The 25,000-nt window shown below is 45.7% G+C and overlaps 2 protein-coding genes across 7 annotated transcripts in view; one reads left to right on the forward strand and one right to left on the reverse strand.

The window, feature by feature from the left end:
• The window catches only part of smc4 (structural maintenance of chromosomes 4), a 31,389-nt gene extending 11,076 nt beyond the window's left edge, over positions 1 to 20,313 (reverse strand). The window contains exons 1-14 of one of the 2 annotated variants that reach the window (XM_035384679.1): positions 20,218 to 20,313; positions 18,035 to 18,185; positions 16,768 to 16,958; positions 15,988 to 16,179; positions 14,673 to 14,849; positions 11,007 to 11,171; positions 9,436 to 9,563; positions 7,626 to 7,766; positions 6,291 to 6,441; positions 4,387 to 4,551; positions 3,874 to 4,107; positions 1,779 to 1,964; positions 1,341 to 1,502; positions 609 to 834 (exon numbers count right to left, since the gene is read on the reverse strand). In XM_035384679.1, the coding sequence (XP_035240570.1) occupies positions 609 to 834; positions 1,341 to 1,502; positions 1,779 to 1,964; positions 3,874 to 4,107; positions 4,387 to 4,551; positions 6,291 to 6,441; positions 7,626 to 7,766; positions 9,436 to 9,563; positions 11,007 to 11,171; positions 14,673 to 14,849; positions 15,988 to 16,179; positions 16,768 to 16,958; positions 18,035 to 18,176 (2,260 nt within the window). In that variant the 5' untranslated portion in view covers positions 18,177 to 18,185; positions 20,218 to 20,313. Of the gene's footprint in view, positions 1 to 608; positions 835 to 1,340; positions 1,503 to 1,778; positions 1,965 to 3,873; positions 4,108 to 4,386; positions 4,552 to 6,290; positions 6,442 to 7,625; positions 7,767 to 9,435; positions 9,564 to 11,006; positions 11,172 to 14,672; positions 14,850 to 15,987; positions 16,180 to 16,767; positions 16,959 to 18,034; positions 18,186 to 19,766; positions 19,961 to 20,217 lie in introns of those variants that run through there. The other variant, XM_035384678.1, reaches the window with a different exon arrangement.
• The window catches only part of ift80 (intraflagellar transport 80 homolog (Chlamydomonas)), a 62,849-nt gene continuing 57,868 nt past the window's right edge, over positions 20,020 to 25,000 (forward strand). Inside the window, exons 1-4 of one of the 5 annotated variants that reach the window (XM_035384683.1) lie at positions 20,020 to 20,165; positions 21,341 to 21,428; positions 22,197 to 22,418; positions 24,859 to 24,969. In XM_035384683.1, coding sequence (XP_035240574.1) covers positions 21,392 to 21,428; positions 22,197 to 22,418; positions 24,859 to 24,969 — 370 coding nt within the window. In that variant the 5' untranslated portion in view covers positions 20,020 to 20,165; positions 21,341 to 21,391. The other 4 variants (XM_035384685.1, XM_035384684.1, XM_035384681.1 and 1 more) reach the window with 4 other exon arrangements.

Here is a 25,000-nt window from a genome sequence, read left to right on the forward strand (position 1 = left end):
GTACACCCCACAGCTAGCCTGACTCTGTGTGTGTTAATATCCCTGTGCTGCTGGTTAGGGGGGTCGGAGCAGTAGGCCCCACAGCTAGCCTGACTCTGTGTGTGTTAATATCCCCGTGCTGCTGGTTAGGGGGAGCAGTACACCCCACAGCTAGCCTGACTCTGTATGTGTTAATATCCGTGCTGCTGGTTAGGGGGGTCGGAGCAGTAGGCCCCACAGCTAGCCTGACTCTGTGTGTGTTAATATCCCCGTGCTACTGTTTAGGGGGAGCAGTACACCCCACAGCTAGCCTGACTCTGTGTGTGTTAATACCCCCGTGCTGCTGGTTAGGGGGAGCAGTACTCCCCACAGCTAGCCTGACTGTGTGTGTGTTAATAACCCTGTGCTGCTGGTTAGGGGGAGCAGTACACCCCACAGCTAGCCTGACTCTGTGTGTGTTAATATCCCTGTGCTGCTGGTTTGGGGGGTCGGAGCAGTAGGCCCCACAGCTAGCCTGACTCTGTGTGTGTTAATATCCCCGTGCTGCTGGTTAGGGGGAGCAGTACACCCCACAGCTAGCCTGACTCTGTGTGTGTTCATATCCCCGTGCTGCCAGACGGGGGCAGTACCGGCCTGCTCGATGATCTGGCCCTGCAGGGTCACCACTCTCCAGCGCTTGTCGCGCTGGAAGGCCAGGCGCGTGGCCTGCTCCAGGTTCTGCGCCACCAGCGTGTCGCGCAGGGCGAAGTAGAAGGCCGGCCGCAGGGCCTCGTCCTTCACGCTGACCATGTCGAAGAGCCGCGGCGCGTCCTCCGGCGTCTGGATCCGCCCCATGCTCTGCTCCCACACCTTCATCTGCGAGCCACAGCCAGCCGTCAGTCACCGTCTCGGCCAATCACAACGCCCCGCTCCACAGGAAAGCACAGTGATTGCTTCACAGTGCCATCACTACAGGCTACAGGCTAATCCGCCTCAGTGGTGGAGACGTGTGTAATGGGCTGATTCTGAAATTGTCACCATGGAAACTGATCCATTTATTATTAGTAGTAATAATAATAATAATAATAGTAATATCACTTCAGTTCTGCAGATGCACAGCTACATTCCTTCATGGCTGTGCAAACACCATGCTGACCCCGTTAAGCAGGAGACTGAAGTTAACTCTGTAATCTTTTAAAGCTCCGTATGAAGGTCCTGACCTGGGCAGGTCTGTGCTTTTAGAGACTCCTCTCTGCAGTGGTGAAGCATACCCTGCACTGGGCTTTAAAAATGCACACACACGCGCATGTCCGCACACACTCACTCACAGACACACACACACACTCTCCTGAAAGCTGTGCTTGGGGGGAACCCCTCCTCACCTTGTCCAGGCCGATGAAGGTGGCCACCCCGATGTTCTGCGTCTTGAGGAAGTTGACGCACTTCTGAGCCGTGTCGATGGTGTCCACCAGGATGTTGTCCAGCGAGCCGCAGCTCGAGGAGATGGCCACGTCATACTTCTCATCAATGGCGCCCAGGTCTCCCTGTTAGAGAGGAGATTTAGCCAATCAGCACAGCCGTCCTGCTCGCTCACTCCCTCGCTCGCTCAGCCTGCTCGTATGACACACTGCCAAGTTAGGGTGAAGGGGCGGAGCTTGGGTGAAGCAGCAGGGTTAGGGTGAGTGGTGAAGAAGTGGGGCTGGGGGGAAGGGGTGGAGTTAGGATGAAGGGGGAAGAGGCGGGGTTAGGGTGAAGAGGCGGAGCTTGAGTGAGGGGGAGGGGTTAGGGGTGCAGGGGTGGGGTTAGGAAGACGAGCTCACCAGCCGGCCCAGGATGCCGGGGATTTTGCCGCTCTTCTTCTGCTGCATCAGAGCATCCAGGACCTTCCCCCGGCTGCGGTTGGAGGACAGAGAGCTCTTGGCCTCCTCCACCTTCTGCCGAATGTCCTTCACCACGCCCTGGGCCTTCACATCCACCTGCGTCAGCTTCTCCAGCTCCTGCTCATCCTGCACAGGACCATGTCACTGAGTTACACTTAATCACATCTAAGCAACACTACCGCAATTTAACCCATCACATCTAAACAATGCCACCGCAATTTAACACATCACATCTAAACAATCACATCTAAACAATGCCATTGCAATTTAACACATCACATCTAAACAATCACATCTAAACAATGCCATTGCAATTTAACACATCACATCTAAACAATCACACTTAAACAACGCCACTGCAATTTAACCCATCACATTCAAACAATCACATCTAAACAACGACAGGACAGTGTTTCACATTATGGAAACAAACGTGAACGCGCACACACACTCAGAAGGCTAACAGGCGCTCTTATCCCAGAGATGTTTCCGTGACGCTGTTGAAGCATGATTGTTAAAGTATTAATGTAGCTGTAAACCCTGTAATGCACAAACCCCCAGCACACTGGACTGCAGCCAGACCCCTTCCTCCCCCTTAAGCCGCTGACATCATCATCACAAAAGCTTGTGCGTTTCCAGACCCTTCTCTGCCCCGCCTGTCCAGACTGCCACTGTAATGGTGATCACCGGCCCCGCAAGGCCCCAACGCAACCCTAACGCAAGGCCCCAACGCAACCCTAACGCAAGGCCCCAACGCAACCCTAACGCAACCCTAACGCAAGGCCCCAACGCAACCCTAACGCAAGGCCCCAACGCAACCCTAACGCAAGGCCCCAACGCAACCCTAACGCAAGGCCCCAACGCAACCCTAACGCAAGGCCCCAACGCAACCCTAACGCAAGGCCCCAACGCAAGGCCCCAACGCAACCCTAACGCAAGGCCCCAACGCAACCCTAACGCAAGGCCCCAACGCAACCCTAACGCAAGGCCCCAACGCAACCCTAACGCAAGGCCCCAACGCAACCCTAACGCAAGGCCCCAACGCAACCCTAACGCAAGGCCCCAACGCAACCCTAACTCAAGGCCCCAACGCAACCCTAACACAAGGCCCCAGCGCAACCCTAACACAAGGCCCCAACGCAACCCTAACGCAAGGCCCCAACGCAACCCTAACACAAGGCTCCAACGCAACCCTAACGCAAGGCCCCAACGCAACCCTAATGCAAGGCCCCAACGCAACCCTAACACAAGGCCCCAACGCAACCCTAACACAAGGCTCCAACGCAACCCTAACACAAGGCCCCAACGCAACCCTAACGCAAGGCCCCAACGCAACCCTAACGCACGGCTCCAATACAACTGTGTAACACAACGTTACCTTACTGAGCTCCTGCTCGCGCTCGGGGATGCTGTACCTTACTCAGCTCCTGCTCAGGGATGCTGTACCTTACTCAGCTCCTGCTCAGGGATGCTGTACCTTACTCAGCTCCTGCTCAGGGATGCTGTACCTTACTCAGCTCCTGCTCAGGGATGCTGTACGTTACTCAGCTCCTGCTCGGGGATGCTGTACCTTACTCAGCTCCTGCTCGGGGATGCTGTACCTTACTCAGCTCCTGCTCAGGGATGCTGTACCTTACTCAGCTCCTGCTCAGGGATGCTGTACCTTACTCAGCTCCTGCTCAGGGATGCTGTACCTTACTCAGCTCCTGCTCAGGGATGCTGTACCTTACTCAGCCCCTGCTCAGGGATGCTGTACCTTACTCAGCTCCTGCTCAGGGATGCTGTACGTTACTCAGCTCCTGCTCAGGGATGCTGTACCTTACTCAGCTCCTGCTCAGGGATGCTGTACCTTACTCAGCTCCTGCTCAGGGATGCTGTACCTTACTCAGCCCCTGCTCAGGGATGCTGTACGTTACTCAGCTCCTGCTCGGGGATGCTGTACCTTACTCAGCTCCTGCTCAGGGATGCTGTACGTTACTCAGCTCCTGCTCGGGGATGCTGTACCTTACTCAGCTCCTGCTCGGGGATGCTGTACCTTACTGAGCTCCTGCTCGCGCTCGGGGACGCTGGTCTGCAGCTCTTTGATGGCGGCCTTCCTCTCGCGCAGTGTGGCGGTGGTGCTCTGCAGCGTCTCCTTGGCCTTGTTCAGCTGCGTCAGCGCCATGTTGTGGCGGCTCAGGTAGATATCCAGCTCCGACTGCGCCACGTCCATCTGGGAGCGCGTCTCATTCACCCCCTTACTCAACTCCAACAGCTCCTTCTCTTTCGCCTGGGGGGGAGGGGGGGAGGTAGACAGGGTGGGGGTGGGTGGGGGGGGGGGGGGGGGGGTGACGACACAGTTCTTAATGGTTTGTACACTAGTGCAGACCCGTCTGTCTCGCTGCACAAACTGACCTCTGTCCCGCCCAGCAGACTGACCCCTCAGTTCCGCTGCACAGACTGACCTCTCAGTTCCACTGCACAGACTGACCTCTCAGTTCCGCTGCACAGACTGAGCTCTCAGTTCCACTGCGCAGACTGACCTCTCAGTTCCGCTGCACAGACTGACCTCTTTGTCCTGCTGCAGACCGCAGGTTTCCTCCTTCAGGCTCTCCATCACTTTCTTCAGCTTCTCCTCCTCCACCATCTTCTGCTTCTCCAGGCTCTCTCTCTTGGCTGTTGCCTCAGTGATGATCTTCTCACTGCTGGCTGGGATGTTCCTCACCTCCTCCAGCTGGGGGCGGTAGCGAGACACCAGGGCAAAGGCAGGCTTAGTTTAAATAAATGCAACACTATGTCTAAGAACATATCTCACAAAACATAAGCTCTCAAACCTGATACTTGCTGGTGATTCTAAAACAGATTATGACAAAAATATACAGCTAAACGAAAGCACAATTTACTTCATTAGTGTGTGGTTATGTCTGAATCTCAGTACTTTATTAGCGTGTGATTATGCCTGAATCTCAGTACTTTGTTAGTGTGTGATTATGCCTGAATCTCAGTACTTTATTAGCGTGTGATTAGGTCTGAATCTCAGTACTTAGTTAGCGTGTAATGATGTCTGAATCTCAGTACTTTATTAGCGTGTGATTAGGTCTGAATCTCAGTACTTTATTAGTGTGTGATTAGGCCTGAATCTCAGTACTTTATTAGCGTGTGATTAGGTCTGAATCTCAGTACTTTATTAGCGTGTGATTAGGTCTGAATCTCAGTACTTTATTAGCGTGTGATTAGGTCTGAATCTCAGTACTTTATTAGCGTGTGATTATGTTTGAATCTCAGTACTTTATTAGCGTGTGATTATGCCTGAATCTCAGTACTTTATTAGTGTGTGATTATGCCTGAATCCCCCAGTACTTTATTAGCATGTGATTATGTCTGAATCCAAACTGCATGGCATCAGAATGTATCTTGTGAATATCAACATTAAACAACTAAAAATGGTTTTGCTGTAGGTTGCTCGCACTGTTCTGATTTGTCTAAAATGCAGATTTTGATGATTTTGTTCCTGTGTCTATCTTCAATCAATCAGTCAATTAAATGAGTTCTACTGGTTTTTACACCCTCAGTCTACAATAGTCACAGACACTGTGAACTTACACAATGTGCGTGAGTGTGTGTGCGTGAGTGTGTGTGTGAGCGTGTGTGTGTGTGTGTGAGCGTGCGTGAGTGTGTGTGTGAGTGAGCGTGCGTGTGTGTGCGTGTGTGTGTGTGTGTGTGAGCGTGCGTGTGTCTGGGATAAGATTTACTCTATTTGCACAGCATTCATTTTGAGGTATCTAGACATAACACCGTGAAACTTTATTTAGGCTGCCCGTAAAACATAATTTGTAAAAGGTCTTGAGTTGCCTGCGCGCTGAGTTTCTGTACGTCTGCTTAAGCTTTTAAGCCACTTCATTTAGCGTCGAGGAGGAAATTGTATTGGGGCAGCGCGTATGGCGTTTGGCACCTGCACAACACAAATATCCCCGAGCTCAGTGTGAGGCAGGCCCTGCACACGCTGAAAAACACGGCCATCTGAAACAGAAGAGCGCCCCCTACTGTAACTCACTCTGATAGTGCGCATCTGCTATACCAGAGTCTCCATACTGACCCAGAGGACAGACCTGCTCTATCAGAGTCTCCATACTGACCCAGAGGACAGGCCTGTATCTGCTATACCAGAGTCTCCATACTGACCCAGAGGACAGGCCTGTATCTGCTATACCAGAGTCTCCATACTGACCCAGAGGACAGGCCTGCTATACCAGAGTCTCCATACTGACCCAGAGGACAGGCCTGCTATACCGGAGTCTACATACTGACCCAGAGGACAGGCCTGTATCTGCTATACCAGAGTCTCCATACTGACCCAGAGGACAGGCCTGTATCTGCTATACCAGTCTCCATGCTGACCCAGAGGACATTACTGCCTAAGGTCTGGGCTCTAAACAGGGCTGACTGGGCTCAGGCAGCCGGCTGCAGACGCACCTTCTCCTTGTCTTTCTGAAGCTGCTTCTGAAGCTTCTTGGTCTTGGTCTTGGTGTGCTTCAGCTTCTCACGCACCTCCACGTCCTGCAGGTCCAGCTGGGTGAACTTCTCCTTCTGGTCTTCAATGAACTTAGTCAGCTTCCCCAGTTTCCTGTGCGTAAGAGCATTAATACAGCGAACCATAGCCGGGTGCAGAAAACCAAAGCAACCTGAAGCAGTCAAACCACTTAAAATGGCCCAATAAACATTGGCCATTTCTGATCACACAAAGCCCAAGAAGAGAGGTTGGCTCTACGTACATGTGATGGGCAACGTACTGATTATGTAGTATCTGAAACATATGCACAAATTTCCCACTGTCTATATACAGGCCAATGTAGAGTTTGCAGGAGGGGTGGGCGATATTTCATAGCGACACTGGCACAACTTCATCCTTGAAACACATTCTCAACCTAAATTTAAGCAGACGGAATAGCCAGGCCGGGATGGGCATGATTGCTAACCAGCTAAAATGCTAATGAGCGCAGGTTGCCTTGAAAAGCCCTGAGCAGCAGTAATATTTCCACCAATAGTGACTGGTGATCTTGTGATTATACAGATGCAGAACTGCAGTAAAACCGCACAGTATTAGCCCCAAAATATCCTGTCACCCACGCGTGCTAGCCGTTAGGCATGTCATCAGCAGGGCCTAAGACGGTGATAACTCTCCTGAAATACTCCAGGGTTAGTATGCTTTAATGGTGTCAGTGCATAACAGAAATGAGCTGGGATAACTAAACAGAATTAATTCATATTAACATGTATACACCCTCGTCTTTGAGTCACCAGCCCCAATGTTTCCTGAAGGAACAGGCTGATCATTACAGCCAAGGACAAATACAATAATACAGTTTTTAAAAATAGAAAAAACCTTTTAAAAAATTGTTATCATTACTGTTTTTTGTCCACATCAGCAGTAATGTTGTTATATGTACGGAGTATCTCCCAAACAGCTGGCAGAGGCCGCAGGGGGAACCAAACTGGGTTTTTGGGCGTATTGCCCATCCATAGTTTGAATGACAAAAAAAGGCTTTCTGTCGCTGGGGCAAAGCCAGCAGACAGAGCCTCTGAGAAATTAAAACGGTTCTTTTAGGAGATTTAATGAAGCGCAGAAGCAGAGGTGCCATCCAGCCCACTGGACCACAGAATTCCCACAAAGACCCGCCAAGACACCCCGCATGGCAAACACAACCCCTGCGAACCCAGCTGCAGTGCAAACACAACCCCTGTGAACAACCCAACCGCTCAATCAGAAAACGCCGATGTGAATCTCAGGCTGAAATGAGAAGGTCATACTTTTCCACGTTTTTCAGGTCCTGGGTTTTGACTTTCATCTGCTCAGCAAGTTTCTCGTTTTCCTCGGCGAGCTCCTTGTTGTCCTCCTGGATCTTCTCCTTCTCAGCTTCCTTCTCAGTCACCCTCTTCTGCAGGTCGTGGCTGGAAAAACATAACATGCTAACGTGCTAAAGCCAAACAGCTAACGTGCTAAAGTCAAACGGCCCCTGAACCTTTAGGGTAGGGTTTACCCATTATTCTGCAACTAAAAGCTTGGAGCAGATGCGGACATGTAAATGAGTCATTACTGAGAATAAAGTTTCCATTAGGGACACACCAACATCGATTTATTACTGATAATTTAAGTCAATTAATTTAGTCTGTATAAGAAATAAGGTCATACAACAACCTAGAGTTTGACATACTGTAAATGATGAGACATAAAACATCATAGGGAAAAGCTATTTCCCAACACTGGGGCCAGGCCAAGAACATAAAATCATAGTTTTGCCACAAGGTTTCCTGCTGGGGCCATCAGTAGGCTAAAGCAAACAGCACAAAGGAGTGAGTACTTCAGTGCTTGCAGCCATGGCTGTGCCTGCTTTCAGCATTACCAGACACAGCTAAGGAATGGACGCTGGGGTGATGAATAAAATAACAGGGTAATACGCTGCTTATTTCGTTTTCCCATAGAGCTGGGCGATATGCCACAACGATAATTATCAAATGCAATAACCCTCTTCGCCACCATATGGTGTATTACCTTTCTGTTCCTCTTTAATTATACTTGGAGCAGTAGTAAACAACCACACTGCAGAGGCCGTGTGAAATGCTCCCGGAGAAAAAAACATGTAAGCACTTATCTATTGGGTGTTGATAAACAGGATCAGATAAACCAATTAGCAGCAGGATCGTACAGCTTCCATGTGATGTGTTTTTATCAATCACATGGAAACTGCGAGGCCTCACTGCTGATTGGCTGTCTTATGGCCACCCAATAGATAACAGTGGTGATGTTTTTTCCAGAAGCATTTCAATTCTGTGGGGGGTTTAGACCGGGGGACTGGTGCTGATATAGCTAGTTACTTAACCATCAACTTATTGAATGAAGAACTAATAGTAGGCTATTTTACTAATAAACACACAGATCATTCTTCTAATTGTTTTTCTTTTTTGCGTGGGATTTCACCTACAGGTGGCATGAAAAAACACCAAGGCAGTCCAATGCCCAAGACATTTCAATGCAGGAAAAATCACGTGCAAGCAGAAGGGTACTCACACGTGCACGTGCAGGCAGAAGGGTACTCACACGTGCACGTGCAGGCAGAAGGGTACTCGCACGTGCAGGGAGGAGGGTACTCACACGAGCAGGCAGAAGGGTACTTACACGTGCACGTGCAGGGAGGAGGGTACTCACACGAGCAGGCAGAAGGGTACTCGCACGTGCAGGGAGGAGGGTACTCACACGTGCAGGGAGGAGGGTACTCACACGTGCAGGGAGGAGGGTACTCACACGTGCAGGGAGGAGGGTACTCACACGTGCAGGGAGGAGGGTACTCACACGTGCAGGGAGGAGGGTACTCGCACGTGCAGGGAGGAGGGTACTCGCACGTGCAGGGAGGAGGGTACTCGCACGTGCAGGGAGGAGGGTACTCACACATGCAGGGAGGAGGGTACTCACACGTGCAGGCAGAAGGGTACTCACACGTGCAGGCAGAAGGGTACTCACACGTGCAGGGAGGAGGGTACTCACACGAGCAGGCAGAAGGGTACTTACACGTGCACGTGCAGGGAGGAGGGTACTCACACGTGCAGGGAGGAGGGTACTCACACATAATGCTGGCACAGGTAGCTGCGCTTCTGAAAGATCTCATTCTCCAGAGTGAGGAACTCCACAGCCACGTTCTTCTCCCCTTCCAAAGCGGCCTTCTCCTTCTCCACCATCTTTACACGGTTCAGCTGCCATGCAGGAGGAGGAGTCAGGATCAGGCTGCGTCTCTGACTCAGAGCCTTTAGCCAATGCTCATCTGACATGCAAGCGCAGCCAAGCTGAAAATAATCTCAGCCTCTCTGAGGGGGAGGAGCCTAAGTGACAGCCAGGGAGACACCCAGCAGATGACCTCACAAACCCCACCCACACTCAGAACACAACTAGTGTCTACAGGCAGCCGTCCTGCAACATTAAATAAATTGTATAAAATAAAAAAATAAAACAAAAAATAATGTACCACTAAATTGAAAATAGGGTTCCATAAAACAAAAATGGAATAAAATAAAATGTGCTCATGAATAGATCCGAAATCACAGTAAAAAATCCACAGCTTAAGTTCCTGTAAAACTGGAACAAAATGACATAAGACCTGGGTTATAAATAAAGCTTTCATCTGTTAATTTGAATCCAATAAAACTCAAGTTATTATGGCCCAAATATTTCACATTTAAAATGTACAGCATAAATTGTACAAAGATTTACCTCAGAAGACAGATATCAAGAGCTAGATGTCTTTCTCAGCAAAACAATTACTGCCCATAAACTAACTCCAGCTAAAATCAAATACATAATTCATAAACTGAAAATATAAAATGATATACAAGTACCAATAATGCTACAATATCTTTATAAGTATAAAAGTTATTTAAAAAAAAAAAATTTTAACAACTTGAAAAGACTCAGTTTTGTCTTGAGTGAGGAAGTGGCATTCACATCCCGCATATTATAATTTACAGCACTAACCCCCTGCAAGGATTAATGGCTCAGAATTCCTCTAAAACCTGTCAATCATCTACCAAACCCACCCCACGCCTTTTCCACCACTGCCCTAGAACTTTCAAAAACATTTAAAGTAGGTCTGGCTTTTCAACACATGCCATAAATAAATAAATAAATGTGGCGCATTTAGCTGTTTAATACCCACATTGTGATCATTTGCACACAGATTTGTGGAGGCAGGACAGGATTCTGTCTCTGTGCTCCGTAGGGAGAGGCAGGTCACAGAGACTGTGGGCTGGGCTGGGGCCGCTCTTAAAAATATTAAACAGCACCCCACCACATCCCCACCCCACCAGGAGCACTCCGCTCCAGTCAAAGAACGGCAGTTAATGATTACACCCCCCCCCCCCAGATCTTTAAAACAAGCAGGCTGACAGCCCCCCACAGAGCACTCAACAGCTAGCCAGCTATGCAGAGTCTTCAGCTACAGCCATGTAAACTTACCCATGACATGTGCAACAGTGCAGTAGATAAGGTGGAAATGATTCTGCTCTTACTAGAGAAGCTGGAGTGGAAGTGTTTTTTCCAGTGTAAGATTGTTTTGCAGGGCCCAGGTGTGTACAGGCGCACGCAGGTGTGTACAGGCGCACGCAGGTGTACACAGGCGCACGCAGGTGTACACAGGCGCTCACCTTCTCGCCCCGCTGCTCGTTGAGCTGCTCCACGCGGCAGCACAGGGTCTGGATGGGCTCCTTGAGCCGGCAGGAGCCGATGATGTCCTCCAGGTACTCCAGCATGCCCTCGTCATGATCAGACTGGCCTTTAGGCTTCATCATCGCGATCTGCTCCACCTCTCCCTGCGCCGCACACACACAGACACATACACACACAGACACATACATACAGGAGCCATAAACACACACACACACGCACACACACACACACACACACACAGACACATACATACAGGAGCCATAAACACACACACACACACACGCAGACACATACATACAGGAGCCATAAACACACACACACACACACACAGACACATACATACAGGAGCCATAAACACACACACACACACACACACACACACACACAGACACATACATACAGGAGCCATAAACACACACACACACACACACACACACACAGACACATACATACAGGAGCCATAAACACACACACACACACACACACACACACACATACATACAGGAGCCATAAACACACACACACACACACACACACACACACACAGACACATACATACAGGAGCCATAAACACACACACACACACACACACACACACACACACACACGCACACACACAGACACATACATACAGGAGCCATAAACACACACACACACACACACACACACAGACACATGCACACACAGACACATACATACAGGAGCCATAAACACACACACACACACACAGACACATACATACAGGAGCCATAAACACACACACACACACACAGACACATACATACAGGAGCCATAAACACACACACGCAGACACATACATACAGGAGCCATAAACACACACACACACACACACACACACACACACACACACACACACATACAGGAGCCATAAACACACACACACACACACACACACACACACACACACATACAGGAGCCATAAACACACACACACACACACACACACACACACACATACAGGAGCCATAAACACACACACACACACATACACACATACATACAGGAGCCATAAACACACACACACACACAGACACATACATACAGGAGCCATAAACACACACACACACACACACACAGACCCATACATACAGGAGCCATAGCCATAAACACACACACACACACACACACACACAGACACATACATACAGGAGCCATAAACACACACACACACACATACACACATACATACAGGAGCCATAAACACACACACACACGCAGACACATACATACAGGAGCCATAAACACACACACACACACATACACACATACATACAGGAGCCATAAACACACACACACACGCAGACACATACATACAGGAGCCATAAACACACACACACACACACATACACACATACATACAGGAGCCATAAACACACACACACAGACACATACATACAGGAGCCATAAACACACACACACACACACAGACACATACATACAGGAGCCATAAACACACACACACGCAGACACATACATACAGGAGCCATAAACACACACACACACGCAGACACATACATACAGGAGCCATAAACACACACACACACAGACACATACATACAGGAGCCATAAACACACACACACACAAACACAGGAGTCATACACATGCACACACAGACACATACATAGAGGAGTCACACACACACAGCAGTTACAGTATATATGATACCCCAAAACATCACAAACACACCATTTACTGCATCTCTGTACCCCAAAACATCACACACACCATTTACTGTGTCTATATGTCCCAAAACATCACAAACACACCATTTACTGCCTCCCCCCCAACTTGCGAAAAACACAGCCATTACATTACAATGAAAATTGTAACATTTGCATAAACAATCCCTATAGCAGAAAACCTGCAAAAATATTTAGATTTTATACTCATACGTGTAGAGTGGTAACACACACTACAGATTTCATCACCTGAACATCTCTGCACAGCAACAGCCGCAGAGTGAGAATAAATCTGTAAATATACCTGCGCATCTGTGCCTGAATACCAGGCAGCAGGTCTATTTATTTCCCATTGAATTTAATCTTTGGCACTGCAACTTTTCAAATGCACTTTAGTCCTGAAATGGTGAAATGGAAGCACTGGGGAGAGAGGAACTCACTTTGTGCTCCAAGAAAAATACTCCATATTACTAAAAGTAAGCAAGCCGTAATAATTAACTGTGTGTGTGTAATGGTGACATCATGCTGAACTAAGAGTAGAAAATATGATTACATTTTAGTATGGGCTTAAATGAACAAAAATAAAAAACAAAAAAAAAAGTTTACTTAATTATTTAATAATTAAATCATTATTTAATTTACTTATTTATTTGTTATTGAGTAAAGGTATAAAATAAATGTATAGCTCCTGAATTGCAATATAGAACTTTTATGAAATTCAAAATGAATTAATTTTAAATGAGTGAAAGCCTTTACACACTCAAGTGTGAACAGAGTGGATTTAGGGAAAACTAAATTACAGTAGTTAATTTTTGTAAATTAAAATGCACTCTATTGTACTGAATACACACACATGGCAATTCAAACATACAGTGAATTTCTACCCTCTTAAATATTGTAGTGAGAGAGAACAAAGCTGTGCTTAAATAAAGCTTTAACTCTCACACACTCCAGCCCACAGAACTGTTTCCCACACTGCCAGCCCAGTGTCTCACTCACACTCACACACACACACACACACAATTAGACCACTCATCTACCCTGTAAAACACAGCGCACAACACAAGCATTCACAGTTCATTCAGAGACATATAGGCCTCCAAAAAAACAGAAAATGTAAAATAATTAAATTAAAAATTAAAAAGCTAAAAAATGTTCAGCAGTAACAGACTGAGAGGGACAACTTAAACATAACAGGACACACGTCAGGGGAAGAGAGAAAAACGACCCTAGAGCCAATGGCTGAGCTCCAGGACCCGTTGTACGGAGAGCTGCGGGTGAGGCAGGCGCCTGTCCATCTTTAAGAAGAGGAGGGGTCAGGAAAACGCAGATCAGAGAAAGGGAAAGAAGGTGATTGCGGAGTCGTGATGTCCAGGAGGGCAGCCCAGAAGGCACTAATGAAGCGAATCCACACGGACAGGCTGTCACAGAGCAGTGCGTCACGCGCGCACACGTACACAACAACCGCCAACACGCGTCTATCCTTCCATAAACAGACACGCCCCAAAAAGCGCGCCCCCTCCCCCCCCCTACGAGCGTACAGGCGAGTGGCCGGTGGGCTGGTTAGCAGGTGATGGGCCCTGCCACACTGAAGCAGCACTAGTAATATTGGGGTTTGGGTGGGTTCTGTCACACACCAATATTTACCTGCTGCTACGGCGGGGAAGGGGAGACTGCTGAGGAACACCCCCCGTTTCGCTCGCCCCCATCCTGGAGAGAGAGAGAGCGTCTCTGCCTTCCCCTTAAAATTCTAAAGCAGCAAATAATGATTTGCACCTTTTAGTGCAGAACTGCAAACCATGATGCGCTGCTATAGCAGTCTAAGGGCTGTGAGCGCTCAGACAGGCTCCTCCTCCACAGCTTATCCTGCCTGTCAAAAACAGCTACTCATTCACTCCCAAACCAACAATCTAGCAGCATCATTTATTTATTAATTATTTTACCTGTAGGATTAAGAAGCGGTTGTGGTCCAGGTCAATGCCGTGGCTGCGCAGGAGAATCCCCACGTCTTTGAAGGTGGCCTTCCTGCCGCTGATCTGATAGGCTGAGGAGTTGTCTTTGCTGGCTGTTCTGGAAACGCAGAACTTGCTGTTGGGGATGACTTCATACTCATCTCCTTCCTGCACAGAGGCGAGGGGGCACAAGTGCACCAGTTTAGTTCAAAAGACTCAAACCCGACAAAGAGAAACAGAGTCAGAGAGCATCCGAAACTACACGCTCAAATTTACACTTTAGGAAACATGCCATGGGCCCAAAATTATTTGTTGTTTTTAGCATACTACACAGAATCTGTATATACTGAGTAGGCCAACATCTATAAAAAGGGTGCAAAAAAAAAAAAATAAATAATACATATATAAATAAAATTTAAATAAAAAAAGGAAATGTTACAATCCATTAGCCAATGAATGCTTGTATTTTGTGTACTTGTAAGGGAACTGGTTTTATGATATTTCCATCTCACACAACCACACAAATAAAAAAAATAAAAATAAATATGACACAAAAGTACAAGCCTGAGCCTCAGAGGATGTCATGTTTTCTTCGTGCTCAGAATACCACAGAATAATGATTTCACCAGGGGGGAGATGGGCTAGGTCTCATTAAGATGAATATCAAATATTTAAAAAGCCACATGACAAAAACATAAATATGCTTTAAAGCTCGAATTTTAGACAGAAATGATTTCTCTGTATGCAATTAAATTATCTGGATTAATGTGGATTATTATTATGGACAAAACTTCACTTATTAAATACATTAAATGCCTAAATGTTATTTTTCCCCATTTTTTTAAATATGGAAAAATATCTCTCATATGGGTATCCAAATAAATTTTATTTATTTATTTCAAAGACATCTACATACAGTGAAATCTGATGTCAGCAAAAACTGTTGTTTGTTGTTAAAAAAATGAACTAATTAAACAGGTTTAATTTTAAGGTTACCAAATTTACACCACTGTCCTAAATGCACCAGATAAACTTTTGAGATAAGATCAGGTAAACAACCAAGGAGCTCATTTTTTGTAGAGATAAAATTAAAATAAAAAAAATAAAATATTAAAAATAGGTGGGAAGAAAGAAAAAATCTAATAAAAATACAGCACACCGTGTGCAGCAAGATTAATCCCCTCCATGCAGTCCACCGTACAGTAAGACTCAGATTACCCAGAACCCCCTCTGTCACACAAGGCCTTCAGGGAGACGAGTATCACAGCTACAAATATTTATAACATGTGTGTTTTTATTTTTTTACCTTGTCAATAATTTTCTGAAAATGCACCTCCACAGTGCATGTCTGAATGTCCTTGTGCTGATCAGAACTGTGTATGAGCACAGAGAGCTTTTTGGACCTGATCTTTTGAGCTCTGTACCCAAACACAAAGAGCATGGAATCTATCACATTGGACTTTCCACTTCCATTCGGCCCAATGATACAGGAAAAGCGCTAGAGGAGAAAACGGGGAAAAATTAATAAAAATATAAAACATCTCCTCAGGAAGACAATATTCTGCAGGACCATAAACTTTATCAGGCCTATTTTCAGCACATTGAAATCACACCACTTTCTCCAGTGTTAAAAAATAAAAATAAAATAAAAAATACTTCACAAGCAATTATTTTCTGCACCTGTGTTCCATCTAAACAAAACTAAATATTTTTAAAAAAATAACCAGGCACAAATTACCCTGCCACAGAAATTGCATTTTTACAGTATCAACCTCACCAGACCACTGGTGTAAAAATAGAAAACTGCCTCAAAATGGAGGAGTGTAAAAAAAAAACTAATGTTAACATTTTTCTTTAATCTTTTTACATTTGATGTTCTAAATAAATTAATCAAGCACAATGAACATCAAATATTTAAGTTTTCACCTACTCAGACAATTAAATAAATATAAAACTTTAGCCCTTCATTAGCAAATACAGCAGTGTCTCCATCTTGCGAGTTGGAGAGTTGCATATAAATAATGATAAAGCCGTACTTCATAAGTAAATCACACGTGAACGTTAGTTCGGGCGTTTGTTTCCATACCTTGTGAAAAGGCCCCAGTACCTGCTCGCCCGCATATGATTTAAAGTTCCGGTTAACAATATGCGTTATCATCAAGCGAGGAGCGCCCGGTTCATTGGTCATTGCTGGGGGCGGGGGTGGAGGGATGCTACCGAGAATCTCCTCCAAACTTCGGTTATCAACCGCCTCGACGGGCGACCGCGGAGCGGCATCTGGGGCGAAAAGTTTAACTTTCAGACCACAGAATCATTTATATTTAGGTGCAGGCAGCGGGGCTGGGGGGAGGGGTGGAGACGCAAAAACAAACAAACAAAACGCAGGGTGGATGGTCAGAAGGAGCGAACAAAGCCAGCGCGGAGGATCGGAAGTTAAATTACAGCAGTCACTTTTCTTTGTTCACAATGTAAAAACAAACAGCACCAGGACGCGGTTACTTTCAGAAATACTCCCTCATCAACTACAATATTAATCTAATAAACACATTATTACTGCAGAACAGGCTGGTTAGATTTAGTTAAACATTTTTTTTCGAAGGAAAATTTTCTTTTATCAAAAATGACTTTTTCAGTCGGCTAACAGGTTGCATTATATTTGTTATAATAATCTCTGTACACAGATATTTAACATTAACAATGCCACCATCTTTAGAACACTGCACTTACAGCAGCTATTTTGCATATAAAGTTACACTGCTTTGTGAAATCAGTAATTAATACTCTTATCAAAGTTAAAATAATTGCTTAAATAAATGTACTGAAAGCCTACTGACATAACCAATACTGACTCTTTCCCACAATAGACCGAAAGGACTGCAGCCGATTCTCTTGAGGACAAAAAAAAACTACTAAGTACGACTTCTAGGACCAAGTCAAATTATGTACCTTTATCGCAAAAGACACACAAAATACCAGTCCATTCATTTCACTATGTAAAATATACGAGGCAAAGTCCAAATCAAAGCACCAAAACTAATATTAAATCAAGTCTCGGTCCTAAATAAAGTTAGCTTAATTTGAAACAGACGCACACACGCCACCATAATAATCAGCTCAAAATCACCGGAGACATGTATCGATTCCCAGCTAACGTTAGCTAGCGATCCAGCCAAATGTGAATAAACGCACGGAAAGAACGAGCTTGTTAGCAAAGCAAACCGCCTAAAGTGGAACCAGCTAGCTACATTATTATGATGAGGCAAAATACAGCAAAACAACAACAAAGTCATCAAGACAATGTAGCCGCTCATTTAGATGCAAACTCAGCCATCAAAACACCCATCGCTACTTGCCATTTGTCGGTGTTGCTCCTTGGCCATTTAAGTTCATTTCTGCTGGGGGTACATCCAGCTCCTCGTCCGAGTCATCCCGAGCCTGCGCCCCCTTCCCCCTCTGCCTGGCGGCAGTGGAGCTTTTCGTCGTTTTGGATGGCATGGTTTCGACCTGAAGAGGACATTCGGAACATGCACAGATAAATCCGAGGAGAGGCGAAGAGCGCCGTTTGTCCACCCCCCACACCAGCCCGCTGACTACATGTCAAAGAGGTGCACCCTTACACCCGTCCTCCGTTATCCAGCCATCCCGAGGAGGTGTTCTGCGATAATCCAGTTGGTAATAGCCACAGATCATTTTATTTTTTGACAAAATGAGGGGGACCTCTGTCACCCGTTGAACACACTGGAGAAGAAAAACATCAGATTTCGACACTAAAACGGCAACGCTTTACATTCAAAATGTATCGATTGTGGAAAACTATTTGTGCCTCCACACTTAGTTTGACGCGTCCCGATATTGTTGCCAAAGCAGAAAAGTAATAAAGTTCTCCACTGTGCAGGACAACTTCGTTTATGGGCCAGCTTGCGATAACTGGCTAACAAACAGCTACACATGGCTTCTCCTGATTTCATTTAAGCAGAATTGAACTGACAAGTCGATTGCGCGGATCAGACAAAGCGTCACGTTACCAGCACATTACAAAGACGGAAAATGGTGACGTCTCGCGCTGTCAGTAACGAAAGACAGAACTCATAAATAGTACGAACGACGAGCTAGAAATACATGCATCTTTGCCTAACCAAATCGAGTCTTGCGGGTTCCAATCCTAGGTTATTTTCAAAGAACGTCAAAAAGTTCATTTGATTAGCTAGCTACAAAGTAGCAAGTTAACGTTACCACTTAAATCTTTAGTATTGAGCCGTTTTTTTAGACGAGCTTGCCAGTTAGCGAACTAACGTTCGCTAGATGATATGCAAAATTAAGTAATGTCAAAGCTATATGGTGATGAATAACACACCGCATTAGTCCATATGCTGCAAGCTGTAGGACTTGCTGACCAGCTGGCTAACTTAATTGCTTGCTTAGCAAGCAACAATTCATTTAGAAAGCCAAAACAGTTAACTAAACGTGCTGAAACGAAAGTTTAGAAGCTAGCTGTAAAGAAGGGACTGGTATGAGGTTATTAAGAGAGCTGGGACTAAAAAACGCTAGAATAGCTGTGGCAGTAACTTAACGGTAATAAGCAGGTTTTGTTATTTGGCCTTATAAACTAACACTAACTTCACTACCCAGTTAACGTTAGCTAACTGCACTGATCTGTTAGGTTTATATAGCGAGAGTCAACAAAACGAGCAATCAGGCTAACTAGCAAAACGTTACGTCACATTTCAAAAATAACATGTAAGCGCTAACGCTAGTTTAAATCGCGACTATTTAATGTTAATGAGTTGGCGAATGAATAAACGCAAAATAGTTTGCTAGCCTAGCTAGCTATTAACTAATTTAGCCAACTTGGGTGCAAAGCCAGGTTCCTTAGAAATATAGCGAACTGATAACGTTATAAATATTACAAAGGCAACTACTAGCTGCCAAGCCATACATATAGGCACGGCATATTCAAAAGTACATTTCACATATTAAAATATCTTCGTGGATATATGTGAACCACTTCCACTGCGAAACACGCCTAAAATCCATCAAGTTTATTTCATTTGAAGTTTATAGACCAGGTGAAGTAGCAGTGTTTACCTTTTCCTGAACGTCAGATCGTAACTATTTTAGCTGTAGCGTTGTCCAGATTTTTTTTCTCAATTTTTAAGAAACGCTTTAAAGCAATCCGTGACTGTGACGGGAGATAAAAAGTAAAATTCTGTATGTCTCGGTCCTTTCTCCTCTGAAGTCAGACTGCTAGACGGCTTCCTCAGTCGAAAATGGCGCCTAAACGCTGCAGTCGAACCAAAATTCGTTAAAGTGGCGCAAGGCAGCATGGGAATTTCACTGGTCAAGAAAAGAAGAAATTTCAAAAAGGGGGCCGATGCCAAGTCTGTAATCGTTTTAATTTTGGAGTTATATTCCAAGATTTGGATGAAAGTAATATGTACAATTAACACCACAAACAACATTTTAATGTATAAAAAAAATATTTCTGCAAGTTAATGTTTTATTATTGCTGGATGTGGTCACTAGCTCTTCAACTTACGTGTTAAATTGTTGCCTAGAAACGCAAGTGAAGTGAAAGGAGACCCTTTCCTGGCATTTAGCTAGGTAGTTGAACACTTCTTATTAACTGAAAATGACAAGACTTTCTATGTTAAATGGCTATATGGGTTTTAGTTAAGAAATGCGTTATGCATCTACCGATAGCTGTTTGATTCTTGGCAAAGAACACAATTCAGTAAAATCTCGCGATATCGCAGAAAAGCAACTTTCACGCTGTTAGGTGGGTAACGTTAGATAACGTTGGCCTACTTGCAAGTGACTTATTTAGTTTTATTGCTAAACGTTCAATTAATTAGCTAGTGGCTTATTTTTTGTTCGAATTTCGATCAGATTTTTCGATGTAGCTAATCAGCAATGTATATTATTTAGATACGTTAATTTTCGTGCTTCTTGCGGTTTAGGTGTTGGTATTTGACACAACCCGATTGTGAATGTCTTAGGGGCTGTGTAGCTAATAAAGCTTGCAGTCCATATTAGAAGGCTCATTGCTATTGGCTGGCTAGCTCGCTAGCAACGAGATGCATGTTTATCCGAGTGACAGGCATTGAACCGGGCGAAGGCAGGTATGTTAAACATCAGTTACATTTTCTAATGACGTTAGCATGGTTAGATGCAATACTATTTTATAGCTTATCCTATGTGTTAGGAGGAGCTGTCTAGCATGCATTGACATTTTTAGCTGCATCGCTTTGGTAGACTGCTTAGTCTACTTTCTAGCCAAGCATTATTTTCTCAACTTGAAAAACAAGCAATCAAGCTACCCAGCGCTACAGAGGTAGGTATTTGGCCGTTAGATATTTGGCTTGTGGACTCTTGTCATCTATCCCGCTGGCTGGCTGCGATTTTCTGAACGGGAAAAGACTGGAAAATACGGTGCACTGAAAGCCATAGAACACAAGCTTAGATGGATAAACATTACCGTAACTACGTAATGAGTGTGTGCCTAGTCCAATCGTTAACGTTACCTATGGCTCTAGAACGAGAACTTGACGAGATAGCTATTCCAGTTGTGTTAAAAAAGATTAGCGAATTTAAATAATGTTAGAAGGCAAATAATTACTGTATATTCTGAACTTTGAGTATTATTTCCTGTTGTGTTCCAGCTATAATCGATAATAGACACCGAGCACTGAAGATCAAAGAATTTGCCGAAAATGAGACTGAAAACCTCCCTCCTAAAGGAGCCTAAACATATCCTTCAATGTAAAATCAACCGCGCATTTAAATGAGTCATTTTGTAACCGGTTTCCTTGTTGTATCAGTGATATAGCCAGTGGCCACTTTATTAGGTACGTCTGCTTGTTAACGCTCCTCCTTAAATAGTCTGCTCCTCCAAACAGCGAATCACGTTGCTGCAACTCAGTATTTAAAGCATGCATGCAGTCGTGGTGAAGAGGTTTTGTTCCTGTTTGACCAAACATCAGAATGGGCAAGACCCGTGGTCTAAATGACTTTGACCTTGGTATGATTGTTTGTTGGTGCTGGACGACGTGGTTCCAGCATCTCAGAGGCAGGTGCCCTTCTTTGACTTTCACACACATACCGTCTCTAGACTTCACAGAGAATGGTGTAATAAACAAAATAACATCCAGTGAGCAGCAGTTCTGTGGGTGAAAGCAGCTTGTTAATGAGTCAGATGAGATTGGCAGGTCTTGTTCAAGCTAATCGAAGGGCCACAAATGCTTACGTAAGAGGTGTTTACATCTCTGAACGCGCGATGTGTCAAACCTTGAAGTGGACTGGCTGTCAGCATGGACCCAAATCTCTGAGGGATATTTCTGGCACTTTGTTGACTCCATTCCAAGAATTTAATTTATTATTGATTGTAAATAGTCCTTTTGGTGATATTGCACCTTTGTGTTTTCTGAGTGTGTGCTGTTAGATTGTAACATATTGTAATAATGTTATGCCATGTGACTTGCCTGGTCATGGTCGCTGTTCTCTTTAACGACGGCACACACAAGGAGCTTGTCAGCAGCGTGGGCTGGACCACGCCCGACGAGCTGTTCTCCTGCAGCGAAGATCACCAGATATTCAGGTGGAACCTGCTGACCAATGAGACCACGCTGGTCGTCAGACTGCCGGATGACCTGTACCCCGTCGACCTTCACTGGTTCCCCAAAACCGTGGGGGGCAAGAAGCAAGGCCTGGCCGAGATTTTCGTGCTCACCAGCACTGACGGTAATCCCGTCGTTAGAAAACCCAGTGCTCTGTGCTGTGGGTATTAGTGTGTGTGTGCGTGTGTATGAGAGAGAGAGTGTTTGTATATGTGTGTTCATGTGTTTGTGTGTGTGTGCAGTGCGTGCATTTTTGTGTGTTTGTGAAGTGCTTCCTAGTTTCCAGGCTGCATGGTACTACAGGAGAGACAGCGCTGAGCAGAGCCGTGTCTCTCTATAATGGCAGCTGTGAGCGCTCTGTTTTAGAGGCCCAGACTGAGTGCTCTGATTTAGAGGCCCAGAGTGAGTGCTCTGATTTAGAGGCCCAGAGTGAGCGCTCTGTTTTAGAGGCCCAGAGTGAGCGCTCTGTTTTAGAGGCCCAGAGTGAGCGCTCTGTTTTAGAGGCCCCAGAGTGAGCGCTCTGCTTTAGAGGCTCAGTGTGAGCGCTCTGCTTTAGAGGCCCAGAGTGAGTGCTCTGTTTTAGAGGCCCCAGAGTGAGTGCTCTGTTTTAGAGGCCCAGAGTGAGCGCTCTGTTTTAGAGGCCCAGAGTGAGCGCTCTGTTTTAGAGGCCCAGAGTGAGTGCTCTGTTTTAGAGGCCCAGAGTGAGCACATGCACACACACACACTACACACACACACACACACACAGACACTGGCGAGTTCTGGTATGATGTAAAGGACCGTTGGATCTGCAGCCTCGTACCAGTGCCAGTGCCACAGTTCAGAGACTCTGTTTCCATCTGTCTTCTGCAGGATCTCCACTGTTGACTTTTCAATAAAAGGCTGAACGCATGTGGAGAAGTGAGCCTAGCTGCAGTGTTGAGTTTTCTTCTTCTGCACCATCTTATGCAGATAAACCCTTCTGAGGAGTGACTGCACTCTCTCCTGTAAATGTTATAGTACTTGTTTCTGCACCTGTTCTACACTGTCTGAAGGTGTCAGAGGCTGAGACTGTGAGATTGCTATAGTCACAGATGGAGAGCACTGGTGGGTGGTGAAGTCATATCTGACCTTTTGTGGGTTCATCTTTATCTTCCTGATCTCACAGCTGGGTCTAGAAGCAGACATGCGAAACTGGGATTTCATATAATGCACCGTCTTCAGTATAACGCTGCTCTGAGCGGCGTGGATGCCTGAACTTTGCAAAAGTGCCTGCCAACAAAATCGGCTCCGCTTTTTTTCTTTTCCTCTTGTTTGTTTGTTCACTCTTTTCTCGAGCTGCACAGACGCTCTTACTACCTGCCCTGGTGCTCTGGGCCCGTAGCGTTCTCTTTTCTTGGGAAGCCCAAGTATAGAAACAGGGACAGCAGCAGTCTGCTGATTTGCAGTTTTAACCAACCAGAAATTATATAGAGCATTCAGCATGTTTTAATATGCACAGCCACTAAGTATATGGTAGGCCAGTGTGTTTGATAACTGTCTCCATGCCTGATGACACGCTGTCTCCTGCAGATAGGAGCCTGAAGCAAAGCAAACTGCTGAGGCTCTGTGTTCTGCACAGGCATCTTCTGAACAGGCTTGTCCAGTGCAGGCATTTCCAGCACAGGCAGCGCAGGCATCTCCAGCACAGGCATCTCCTACACAGGCAGCTCAGGCATCTCCTACACAGGCAGCTCAGGCATCCCCAGCACAGGCAGCTCAGGCATCTCCAGCACAGGCAGCACAGGCATCTCCAGCACAGGCGGCTCAGGCATCTCCAGCACAGGCATCTCCTACACAGGCAGCTCAGGCTTGCATTTTGGAACTTGTAGGTTGTCTTAAATGATAAATGGCTGAATATTTGCATTTAATCACATTTACAGTGGAAGGTTCTCTGTCTATATAATAGAAATGGTGCGTTGTGTGTGTTTGGAAGGACACAGGGTTGAAGTGAGTGTGTTTGCTGTGTTTATGGTTGAAGTGTGTGTGTTTGCTGTGTTTATGGTTGAAGTGTGTGTGTTTGCTGTGTTTATGGTTGAAGTGTGTTGTGTTTATGGTTAAGGTGTGTGTTTTTATGGTTGAAGTGTGTTGTGTTTATGGTTTAAGTGTGTATGATTATGGTTGAAGTGTTAATGAGTTAATGAGTTTTAAGTGTGTGTGATTGTGGTGTTTCTGTGTGATTGTGGTGTTTCTGTGGTTTAAGTGTGTGTGATTGTGGTGTTTCTGTGTGATTGTGGTGTTTCTGTGGTTTAAGTGTGTGTGATTGTGGTGTTTCTGTGGTTTAAGTGTGTGTGATGTTTCTGTGTGATTGTGGTGTTTCTGTGTGATTGTGGTGTATCTGTGTGATTGTGGTGTATCTGTGTGATTGTGGTGTTTCTGTGTGATTGTGGTGTTTCTGTGTGATTGTGGTGTTTCTGTGTGATTGTGGTGTTTCTGTGGTTTAAGTGATTGTGGTGTTTCTGTGTGATTGTGGTGTATCTGTGTGATTGTGGTGTTTCTGTGTGATTGTGGTGTTTCTGTGTGATTGTGGTGTATCTGTGCTGCAGGTAAGTTCCACCTGGGCTCTAAGACGGGCCGGATTGAGAAGAGTGTGGAGGCGCACCGTGGGGCTGTTATGGCTGGGCGCTGGAACTATGATGGGACTGCGCTCATTACAGGTACCCCCTGTGTGTGTGTGTGTGTGTGTGC

This window comes from Anguilla anguilla, chromosome 12 (assembly GCF_013347855.1).
Source record: "Anguilla anguilla isolate fAngAng1 chromosome 12, fAngAng1.pri, whole genome shotgun sequence".
Classification (NCBI taxonomy): Eukaryota; Metazoa; Chordata; class Actinopteri; order Anguilliformes; family Anguillidae; genus Anguilla; species Anguilla anguilla.